General features: G+C 42.8%; 1 protein-coding gene across 1 annotated transcript in view; it reads left to right on the top strand.

The window, feature by feature from the left end:
- Letm1 (Leucine zipper and EF-hand containing transmembrane protein 1) overlaps positions 1–12,405 on the top strand; it is a 40,563-nt gene that overhangs the window by 20,311 nt on the left and 7,847 nt on the right. Inside the window, exons 6-9 of the mRNA XM_089580051.1 lie at positions 1,591–1,842; positions 5,117–5,251; positions 6,664–6,757; positions 8,231–8,391. Coding sequence (XP_089436177.1) covers positions 1,591–1,842; positions 5,117–5,251; positions 6,664–6,757; positions 8,231–8,391 — 642 coding nt within the window. The remainder of the gene's footprint in view (positions 1–1,590; positions 1,843–5,116; positions 5,252–6,663; positions 6,758–8,230; positions 8,392–12,405) is intronic.

Here is a 12,405-nt window from a genome sequence, read left to right as displayed (position 1 = left end):
TTTGCAAAATTGATTTAAATTTTTTTATTGCACGGGCAGATGAGGTTCATAGCAATAGTTCTCAACAAATTTCACAGTTGTAGTGCAAATAGTTAAGTGGAAAAAAGTTGGACATATTTTTCCCATTGGCACTAAATGGGGACAGAGAAAATGGGCCGTATTTGTCCCATTGACCAACATGGGTTTCCTCACTGAGTTGGTTTCTTTGTACCACTTCACAAACTTATTCATAGTTGTTCACTTGTTGAACTTGTTCGCACTACTTCTCCTGTCGTGGAACACCAGAGGTGTCTATGCCATTGTTAGACTTTCACATGGTTGTGTTTTTTGCCAATGAGCCAAACTTCACTCACGACGCCAACTATTTTTGGCCATTTTTTTTACCCTCCATGTTCATTTGGAAGGGCTTCTTGCAGCTGGTGGTTCCGAATGTTTGGCTATTGATGATTTGGCACCCAAGAACAAACTCTACATACGATCTTTGAGAATTGCCACTCAACATTCAGTCGTTAAATGTCCAACTATTTTCAGCATGGAAAAAGAAGTGCCTTCCTCTTATTACTTGTCATCTGAAATCTTCGGAACAAGTGCACGTTATGATCTAGTGACGTTATGATCTATGCAGAAAAAAGGAATCGCTCACCGGGTATTTTGATTTTGTTTGTTAAAAAAAGAATAAAGTTTCAAGGGCTCGACTCGCTACCTCATCTAGTGGACGTGGTTGAAACCATTTTTAAACAAATCATTGAAACCTAAGATAGGTGGAAGCATAGCATAAGTGGGACTACTGCGTCCCACTGCCTCTTACGAGCCTTTTAGTATGTGGAACAAGGTGAGACGTATGTGTCCCATTTTCCCACAAAGGGTTGTTTGATCCTTTGTGGGAAAATGCTTTCATGTGCTTTTGTAAATATGGCTTTGCCAAGCAAACTTAGATAGGCAGGTAAAATGTTACAGAACACTCCATTCTATAGTACCTTTGAACTTGTACAGCTCCACTGTCAGCTAGCCGGTGCCTAAAAACCCATGGATCTGCATCGTGATGCATATTTTTAACACTTTTTTTATTATTAACATGTTACAATTTTATTAATATGGCATTGAAGTGCTGTGGTAGTAGGTTAGACTTGGCACACTCTAGTTTTCAATTTGTTCATATGTGGGGTACAAGAGACAACAACCAATGTAGTTTTCATCCTACTCCTCTGATTACTGCAGGCAAGACCAGCCTTTCAGACTGTTTATTTTCATGTTAGTGTTTTTAATTTCATTCCATCTCTGATTTTGAGTTCTTTCTGCTGTCCTGTCTGGCTTCCCATTAGGACACCCCTTACTGCTTGGTTGTTTGTTTGCCACAGCATCAGACACCAGGAGCATGCTAAACAATTTAACTCAAAAACTTTTGTCTGCGATTATATCTTTTTTTTTTCTTTGAATGTTGCTTGCAGAAACTTTGAAGATGTGGGCTTGCCTATTACTTTTGTTTGCTTTTAGATATGTACGTGCAGATCACAAAACTGTGGCGGGTTTAATAGCAGGAATCGCATTTCTTGAATGGTACAAATTGTCCATGGCTGGTTGTTTATCCAGATGATCCAAAAGGAAGGCATTGAGTCCTTGACTGTGGCAGAGCTGCAAGCAGTCTGTCGTGCGAGAGGCATGCGAGCCATGGGTTTACCAGAGTCCAAGCTGCGCTATCAGCTTGCCCAGTGGTTGGATCTCAGCCTGAATGAGAACATCCCACCATCACTCCTGCTCCTGTCACGTGCTATGTTGCTCTCCGAGACCTTGCCTCCTACAGAACAGCTCAAGGCCACTATCTCTACTTTGCCCAAGGAAGCGGTAAGCATTTTAGATCGTACATGCCCAGTAACATTCTACAGATATACCCAGCAGTTTAGTAATGAAGTACACATGAAAGGCGCAGAGCCTTTTATTGTTATTGTATAGCATTTCCCCCCTTTTCAGTCTTCAAGCTGTGCATTTATTCATGCTTGTGTTGGCAATCTTATCTGTTATCTGTTATTTTATCTGTTACCTAAGAGGTGCCTTACATATGATGCTACAGATTCACTTTTGGCGAGTATAAAAATCACAGTGAATGGCTTACTCTTTTCTCACTTTTCGTACTTCTTAGTAATGTAGTAAGGTGGCAATAGTGGTTTTGTGTCCCTTTGTAATTAGATTACTTAGTTCTTTTTGTCCGAGATTTTGAACACCTTTGCCTTATTTATGGTGGGCATTTTGTCAAAGGAGACAGGACACATGGCGATGTTCAAGTGTGAGATGTTTCGCAGGGGCTGCATGAAATGTCTTTAGTTATAAAATAACTAAGCAGGCTGTGCGTCTTGCCTAGTAGTGTATAAATCTCGTTTTTCATGCCCACGCTGCTTCACATGCATCACCACGAATTCCTTTTTCGTGGCACGTGGGAAAGGTCCATCATCAGGAGGTTCAGTCAGTATCCACGCATTACTGTCGAAAGAAGTTTCATCAGTAAAAATGTAATGGTTCAGATTCTTTAGTGTTTCCGTTAGCTGTTCAAGACCAGTGAACTAAATTTACAGCTTTGATATGCCATCTTGAACTGAGTATTGATTAACTATTAATTTGTTTGGCATTAGTGTCCAAATAATTTTAGAGCTGAATGATTTTCTTCACCTTGATGCAGTGGGTGATAGCACAAATATGTCTGAAACACATGTGTAATACGGTACATTGCTCACCTCAGAACTGTGGAACTAATCCCATTGCCTGCCATTATGCAGAGCATTTGCCATGGGCTCTATTTCACTGTTGTGGCAGCTGTGCTTGTGTGAATACCACAGGATAAATTTCCTGTTGGGAAATTGCGTAAGTGGTATACAGTTAGGCAGTAATCACCACCTGCATGTTGCCTGCCTTTATTAGAAATCTAAACAGTCATACTTGCAAAAGCTGAATTCACCCCTGTCTTGAAACGTGAATTTTAGATACAAAAACCACACAAGAGACAGGACAAAGTTGTTGATGAAGGAAGGTGTTGCTTCAATAAATAGTCCTGTGTCCTTTGCGTGGTTTTTTTTTTTTTAAGGTCATGTATCACCAACTAGCCCCCGATCGCACACTCCTTGAATTTGTGTCTTAAAACACACTGCATAGTGTGCACTTGGTCTGGGAATCTTTAATGACGGCAGCATAAAATTTAGAATAGCATGACCTATGGCAGTGAAAACAAAGGAAACACATAAGAAAGAGTTGTGACTTTCACTTAGCAGCTGGTTGTTCAACCTACAATAATAGGTGGTATAATGTGTAGCAGTACCTAGTGTTTATGGCTTTCGTAGATGCCCTGCATGTAACATTTAAATAAATATGGCCTGCAAATATTGGAGTGAATGGCCTTTTGCAACAGCTTTTGCTCATTGGTTTGTAGATTTTTAATGAAATGCAAATGCAACAATAGTTAAATGTGTAATCAGCTAAAAAAAACTTCACTGTGACAGATCCATTTGTTCAGTATTTTCTGTCACCTTTCATCTTGGTTTCTGGATGCCTCTTGTTCCTCATAGTTTTGCTGATTGGATTGAGATTGCATTGCTCCTACTGCAACCCCTTTTCTCTTTGGGCATCTGGTGAGCGTTAGATGTCTGCAGGTGTCTGAAGGCAGAGCTCACTCATCAGTAATACTCTTAATACTCAGGGTACTGCTCTAGGAGGTTGAAGCACTAGACAATAATGGCTGTTTAAGTAGCATTTGGTGCAGTTAGGTATCTATCACCATGGTATTTGCAGTGGGCTGCCACATTGTAAAATGTGTTCATCAGTCCGTATGGTGTGATGTAGCCCCTTCAGTTTTTACACACTGGAGCAGTAAGCACCAGTGTCTTCTCATAGTCTGCTTCCTTCTCGATCCTTTGCCTCACTTCCTCCCTCTCTTTTGCTTCTCTCTCCATGCACCTGTTTTCCTCTTATTGCTCATCCTTTTTTCTAAGCCCTGATGTCACAGAAACTTCCAATAGCTTGAGATGGGCTTCCATATGCAGATTCTCACCTATAAAAGAAAAAACAGCAGTGGGACCACAAGTTCTCTCAATGTGCTTTTGGTTACAGGCATAGTGTTGCCCTTGTGTGGTGCAGAACCACGGAGAGAATCTGTGCATGGCTTGTAAAAGTACATTGTTAAATTAAGGTTTCTGGAAAGCAAGTTTTAGGCCTTGTTCTCTGATCCTCACTACTAACTTGATAAGTGCAGCAGCTTCAAAGAGCCTTATGTCATTGTGAGATTTATGTCATTTGTGACATTTATGTGCAGAAATGTCTGCTCATTGATACTTAAACTTTTGTGATGCCACCACTTCCTGTAGAGTCGGCTTTTCCTATTTTTGCCTTGTGCAAAGCATATGAGAGTGCCCCATTTGCTTTAGCATTAGTTAAAAACCAGACAGTAATGGCCACTGGAAGTCACCCGTACGTCGCATGGGTGTGAAGGTTGTAGAACGTGCTAACTTGCTTCACCAGCTACACATCATGCCTTCTGCTTCATACTTGAGTAAAGACCTGCTTGGTCATGATCATGTGGTGCTTCTGTTACCATGGCATAAGGTGTCACTTATGCTGGAATGCTTGTTTTATGTATTGTCAGAAATAGCTGCTGGGCATTTATATGTGAGTAACCTTTGCCATGAACAGGTTTTTTCAACATTAAGGGCTTGGCAAATGCAGTGTCTGGCGAGTGACAAGTTTAGTTGAGTTGCGAAAGCTGTTGCAAAGAATATGCCAGTGATAGTGGCAAGTTGTCACAGTACAACAGGAGACATCATGACCGTACATTTCTACATTCGTGCCTTGCAGTGCTGCTGAATATGGTGGTATGATTAATATATATCAGCCTGCTGTTTTGTCTCTGGTTATGCTCTTCCACAGCCCCACAGCCAAGTCTTTTTTACTAATTTATTTTTTTCTGGTGTTTTTAGTCTTAAATGAAGTTAAATTTTTAAGTTTCTTCCGTGAACTTTGTAGTTGTGTAGGGTGCGGGAGTTATACTGGTTTGGTTTTAAATATTCCATTACATTTAATCTTGACTAGTGCACAAAATAAAAGTCTTACTATGCTGTCGCTATGGCTTGTTCTCTAGGTTACAGAGGCCAAGTACAAGATTGGCGAACGTGAAGGCAAAGTGGACAATCGCACCAAGATTGAGATCATCCAACAAGAGGAAGAAGCCATTAAGAAGGAGAAGGAAGAGATCGCAGTGGAGGTGGAAACTGAGGTGTGTATTTTTTTTTTTATTGCAGATATTTTTCTGTTTCTGGTCGAAAACTAAGGAAACCATTGGTCAAGTTTTCCTTGTGCTGAAGCAATGCAATACATGGTCTGTTCTGAAAGTAGTAGGACTCATTTTTTTAAACAAAATTTATTCAAGAGAATAGTACAAACGATTACAATTTTTCAAGGTAGCACCCTTCCGCACCTACAAGCTGCTGCCAATGAGTTTTACAGTTTTCGTACGCCTCCAGGAACGCCTGGACCGGAATGCTGCTTAGCTCCCTCGTCACGGCCTGTTGAACCACCTCTACCAATCCGTGATGTTTCCCCTCGAGCGTCGATTTTATTCTCGGGAATATAAAAAAGTCTGGCGGGGCCAAGTCGAGGCTGTAGGGGGGCTGAGGCAGCGTTGCCGCCTTGTGCTGGGCAAAAAATCGGGGTCCTCATTCGCATGATGAAGAAGATCCTACTGGTTGGCCTTTTCCTCCTCTGACAACACTCCCGGCACCAACTTCGCGCACGCTTTCCTCATGGATAAGTTTTCTGTCACGATCTCAAAAACTTGGGTTTGAGGAATGGTCAAGTGATCAGCAATCATTCTGATACTCATTCTACGATCACTGTTAAGTAAATGTTTCACTCGCTACACATTTTCGTTGGTCTTGCTGGTCGAAGGGCGTCTGGAGCAGTCGTCTTCCTCCACTCTTTCCTTACCTTCTCGGAAAAGCTTGTGCCACTCAAAAAACACCTGATCTACCCATGGAAGCGTCACCGTAGGCCTCCTTAATCATGTTGTGAGTCTCTTTGCCCGTTTTACCAAGATTTACTCAAAATTTGATCGCGTATCGCTGATCCAGTAAACGCTCGACGATTCTGCGTGACGAGACGTTTCGACAGGGGTTCACAGTACAAGCGACCTCCTCTCTTCAACGGCCGAGAGCCTACTGCCGATTTCCCCCAGCATTCCCAACATCCCCCTTCAACGATCCTGCACGCGCAGACAGCCTCTCGTCCGCCCGTTCGCCCAGGAAAAAACCAGTCCTACTACTTTCAGAACAGACCCTGCAGCTAGGGAACACCGATTTTGCATACATGCATGTTTGTTTGTTTGTTGCTGATATTTCTCAGCAAAAACCTTGATTACAAAGGCAGAAAACTATTATGTGCCTTTGTGTTCTAAGATTAAACATTCCATTGCTAGTTCTGTGTTTATTCCATAAATTTTACTGTTACTCTGCTTTTATGTGTGTACCCAACTTTTATGTTGCACTGCATGTCCCTTTTAGGAGAACGCATTTCGCAGCTTGCCTTGGGGAAAAAAAAAAAAAAAAACAGGTTGCAGATACTGGTAGTATTCGTTAGCTGCATTTATATGCTGCATGATTGAATTTACTATTTCTCTATTCTCACTTGCAGAAGTTGAAAGCTGTTGCTGATCAGAAGCCTGATGAAGAAATCAAAGAAATCCTTGAAGATAAGGCTGCCTTTTTTACAGAACAGGATGAAGACTGTGAGCATATGTTGCATTATTGAGTTACTTTAGCGTAGCGTTGTATACTGCAATACCTAGTATTTATGTCATGTTATTCCACTAATATGGTGTGGAGAGCCTTTGGCTCAATGAAAAATTTTCTGATTATGATATATTCAACACTGAGTAATCGATAACCTTGCATTAAGGGTGCCGGTCTTAAATATGTCACTCACAACACATGCACACCTTTGTGCATGGGGCACAGGTGAACTCAGGGTGACTAACAAAGGCATACTCACATGATCTTTTGTGACCATTGCACTTGTAAACATCACCTTAGCCTGACTGCATGACATTACTCCCTAATTGCTGTGCATGCAGCTCAAACATTATTACTGAAATTTCATCATCTAGTAACGTTTACAGGTAAAAAAAGGCCTTCATTCTGTCCACTTGGCCAGAATTCTTTCAAGGTTCAAATCATGTCTCTGTTTGTTTCTTTCACCACATCCACCTGCCATTGTTTCTTTCACCACATCCACCTGCCATGAAAGCACTTTTGGTATTATACACAATATTTTTAAATGCTGCGACCATCCTTCTTCCATACATTTTTAGCAAAATTTATTTGACCTTGTCTAAGACAAAGTATGGTAGAAATATAAAGATGTGTACTAAGTTTTTTGTGAGCCTTGATTAGTATACCTAATTTCTCCCATATGTTTCAGTGCAGTTCCAATTAGTTTCTGTCCCAGAATAGCCTTGTCATCATGCAGATGGTCATTTTTTTTTTCCTTTCCCTAACTTGATGCAGATAGATTGCCAGTGGTACACAGTGCACATAAACTCTTTGTGGTCCATAGTCGGGCCCCCCCATCAACGCAGTACGACCCCCAACAGGCTTTTCAGTGGTTGAATTCTGCACATTTTCCTCACTCTACATGATGTGCGATCTCTGCCCAAATATCACTGTAAGCCTTGGACGCATAAAGAAACACCAAAAATAAACATTCCATGAGTTTTTCTTGCACAGTTCTGGTTTTCTTTCACAGTGCCTCGAACTGGCAAAATACTAGTTTCGCACCAGAATGACTGCAGAGCGGGTAAAAGTTTCGGACCTTAAAGGGTTAAGGGAGCAGGTCATAGTATTGTGCTCTCCAGTCTTTGGTGCAAAGAAAGCTCTAAAGCTCTAAATACATCTGATATTTGTGTGCTTATTCAGCTGCTGTCAGGATATTGGCAGTGTGTTAAGAGAGGCAATGCCAACACTGGTCTCTGCTTTAGGCTGTGTAAGCATGTTTAAGGTTATGTGCACATAAGTTGTTAGAAACATTTGAAGCTTGTTAGAACTAGATTTCGCTGTTTGGTGCAATTTAAAAGTCGTTTTTATACGATTTTTATGGACACTCACAGTTGTGCTGCATGTCAAGAAATGGGAAATATTTTCATGCATTTTCCTTACTCGCTTAAAGACTTCTAATGACTGGCCACTGTCTCTGTGCTATGTAGTGGAGAAAAAGCCGCCGGTCCCAAAGAAAGAAGAACTCTCAAAGGCTGACCTTGCAGACATTGAGGATGCCTTAGAAAAAATTGCTGCTGAAAAGCAAGAACTTCTTATTGAAAAGGAGGAGCTTGAAGACTTGAAAGAGGAAATGGCTGACTACAAGCAGGTGGGTTACCACAATGAGCATTTGTATAGCATGGTGTTTTTAGAATGGTAGCTGAATGGAGTACTTTCTCCGAGATAAATGGCACCTTTGTGGTTGTTGGTGTCCGCATCATGTTAGGTTGTAACCAGAAACTTTCCGCACAGCCCATCAACATTGTTGCCCAGTTGTGTTTGAGCCTGAAGCGCCAATAGTCCTTGGAGTGTTCGTGAGGGTGGGTTGCAGCTGTACTACTGTCGTTTCCTTGCCTCGAAGGGGGTGGACAATGTGAAAACTTTTGCTTTTTTTTTCTTGAGAAATGGGGTTGGGGCCGGGGTAGGACATCCATATCGACTTGGCCGTACAGGGGAGGGCTTAAGCACAGCTATGCTTGTCAAGTTTACAAATGCAGAGTCATGTGTGGGGTGTGTTCTTTTGTGATGCTGGTTATTAGGGGTAGTCACGGCTGTGCGAACTATTTCTAGCATCAGGGGCTGTACTCCTGAATGACCACCTTGAGCAGTACTTTCTCTTTCATCTGACATCCACCATAATACGATTCCACCGTAGGAGCATTTCAAATGAATGCAGCGTGCGTGCTCAATGTGCTTGGTTGTATGGATGGACCAAGATCTCATTTCAACTGAGAAAGTGACATGGATACTTTTCTAGGCATGTCAGGCTGGCTGCTCCAGTACTAAGGTTGTCATTTTTAATGACCTAACCAATGGAAGGGAATGCACAGTTTGCAGAAAGCCAGTGTTTCAGTTTCAGCGTAAGAAAAAACTTGGGCTGCATTTATGTGTCAACTACTGCTAGTATGGGAGGAAGAATTCAATGCCTTATTTACATTGGCAGGAAGTTTATCTAACATCTTTTTCTTGCCATGCCTTGTTTTGTTGCTCTGTGCATATGCTGAAATTTGCCCATGAAAATGATAGTTGTGGAATCCTGTCCAGGTTTTCATATATTTGTAGCTGGCACATCTGACATGTCAATTTTCAGGCATCGTGTAACGTAGAAGTCGTTAATTAGGCCTCCGTTAATTTGAAAATACGAATAATATAAACTACCTGCTTAGTCCTGGCCAACGACTATGGTAGTATATGGCGTTGAACTCTTGCTAATTTGGACACTATGGGTCTCACAATGGTTAATTTATGGGAGGTCGCGTCCAGATATGACCGTCGCTGCAAGAGATCGTCGAAATAGCCCTACTCAAAACCTGAGTTCTAGGGTGCAGGTTCGCTCACGTACCTGTGACGTGCATGTGACAGCAGGCATGGCACCTAGTCTCCAAACAACCCAACTAATGAACACCCAGTCTCCGAGAACAGTTGGCCGTTTAGTTTAAGTTTTGCTTTTCTAAGCTTTGCGCTAGCCTGCAGCAACAGCGGCCCGACTAGCCAGCATCAACCAGCCAACCTAACCAAGCTGAGCATTGTTTCGGACACTGATTGGTACATCGCTGGCGTTTTCTTCCGCCTTTTTTTTTTCCACCACATTGGTGCCATTTCCTTCGCTTCCGTCTGCATGGTTTCATTCTTTCACTGCGCCGAAACTGCGCGCTTGTCACGTGCCGGTCACTGTTCACACAGCAAAGTCTCCTCACACGCGACTGTGCCGCTTATGATGGGTGTGACTCGATAGTGGTGGAGTTGCACTACGTTGACGGAGCAGCTGTGCTAGGCCTCCGCCGCTGGCACTCCGTCAAAGGTTGAAGCTTCACACAAACCTCGGGTTTTTCAGCTTTGCTAGTGAATAGTGCTGTCTCGCTAAAGCAGCGCTCTCTCTTGCTGGAATTGTTCGAAGCAGGTGGTCTGCCATCTCGTTCACATCAGGTACTGTGTGGAAAAGGCCACTTGCAGAATTTCTCACAAGGCCAAGCCTAGTAGCGGCTGAATGCGATCGGTCTATGCGATAAACGCCGGAGAAGAAAGCAAACTGGACTCGTTTGTATTGTTTCCTGGAACTTAAACTCGATCATTGGATAATTTTCCCAGATATTGTAGTTTTGTCGTGGTTGAATTTATGAAAGCTGGCACAGTATACGATTGCTGGCGAATACTGTTAGAAAATTTTCGAGTATTCAGAAATTCTCAAATATCACTTTCTCGAATTTTAATAGGAGCTGAATATCAAACATATTAAATTCATATTCGAAATTTGGTATATTCACTCACCCCTACTTTTTAGGTAAAAAGGAGCTTGCAACATTGGGTGTTTTTGGGGACTGGCTTATAGTAAGGAGCCAACCTTTTACAAGGTCTGAGGCAATTTCAACCAAGGTGCTTGTAGTGCATACCCCATACCAGCACCACGGCCTGGCCGTAGTGCATGGTTGTTTTAAAAACGCTTGTTAATTTGCGGGAAAATAGATTCTGCCTGCAAAAATTCAAACTCCTTGCCACCATAACTGCTTACCCTGCACTGGCAGTCGCTTTCCTTGAAAAGTGATGGCGAACATCCAGCAACTTCCAGAGCACTCGTCACACTGGGATCTGAAACCACTTTTCTGTTGGCAGTTCAGTTTGCCACTTACCAGGCTAGTCAGTCGAGAACCATGCAAGTATGCAAAGTGCGCTGTTTTGTCAACCTGTAACTGTTGGCCTCATTATGTTATGCATTGTTATATGCCTGTTGCTTTGAAATGTTCTACACTTTACACATCCCATGATGTCATTGTTCTGGGGAAGTACATCTCCAAAGCACTCGAGGAAACGTTTCACTGTGCAGGAAGTTGATGAAGGGAACGTAAACAAGCATAACATATTGAAGAATTACATGTCAATAAGCAGGCTGCTGGCATTACATCCTTTTTCTCTGACTAGGCAGAGCCACAAGGAAGGGGGCATCAATTTATATTTGGTGTCCACTTTCTTTTGGCCTGTGAAGGCTGTGATTTGGTTTGGTTTATTGTGGTTTAATGTCCCAATGCGACTTGGGCTATGAGGGACGCCGTAGTGAAGGGCTCCAGAAATTTCGACCACCTGGGGTTCTTTAATGTGCACTGGCATCGCACAGTACACAGGCCTCTAGAATTTCGCCTCCTCCCGCCGCGGTGGCTCAGTGGTTACGGCGCTTGGCTGCTGACCCGAAAGACGCGGGTTTGATCCCGGCTGCGGTGGCTGAATTTCGATGAAGGCGAAATTCTAGAGGCCCATGTGCTGTGCGATGTCAGTGCACATTAAAGAACCCCAGGTGGTCGAAATTTCCAGAGCCCTTCACTACGGCGTCCCTCATAGCCTGAGTTGCTTTGGGACGTTAAACCCCAATAAACCAAACCAAACCAAGAATTTCGTCTCCATCGGAATTCAACAGCCAAGCACCATAACCACTGACTTTTAATATGATTTAACTTTTAATGTGAGAGCATTACTTGGCTCTTTGTGTGAAAACCCCGCCATCACCAGAAAGCTGTGGCAGAAACGCGCAGCAGAAACACGGCTCGCTAATAACTTCATGACCCCTCTTGGAGTTCGAGGCAACCCTCCTACTCCCTGCGGTGCTAAACATTATCTCCTTAGCTGTATCACAAAGCAGACTGGCCGCAAGATAGGGGCAGCTTGACCTCTACCTCACGTGCACTGGGCGAGGGGTCACCGTCCTGACAGACTTGATGTGGCACATGTACACAGTGGCATGTCGGCTCCGTGAGATACACTAGGAAATACGATCCCCACTGTCGTGTTCCTGTAAATAAGGTTTATGGAGTATTCATCATTCGAAGTTGAATCGCTCGCATCTAGATCATCAGGCGAGAGACAGCAAAGCATGGCCAAAGGCGGCAGTTCACTGCCCACAAAGTACTAGTCCATTGCAACATAGCGAAATGTGCCAAGTGAGTTGCTGCAGTGAAACAACATTCACCCCCCAAGCCCTCGACAACAACTGAGCGATAAAAAATGTAAATGCTTTCGCATTTACTCATAATAAGAATTGCTTAGGTGCCCTATTTAACTACTACTGGTCTCCTTATTTATTGAGGTGAGTAGCCCACCGTAAGTAATATCTATATCAGTTTTTAGGATTTTGAAA

This window comes from Amblyomma mixtum, chromosome 3 (genome assembly GCF_055824585.1).
Source record: "Amblyomma mixtum isolate Tamu chromosome 3, ASM5582458v1, whole genome shotgun sequence".
Classification (NCBI taxonomy): domain Eukaryota; kingdom Metazoa; phylum Arthropoda; class Arachnida; order Ixodida; family Ixodidae; genus Amblyomma; species Amblyomma mixtum.
Note: the sequence above shows the minus strand (reverse complement) of the source record. Positions and strands in the feature narration are given on the sequence as shown.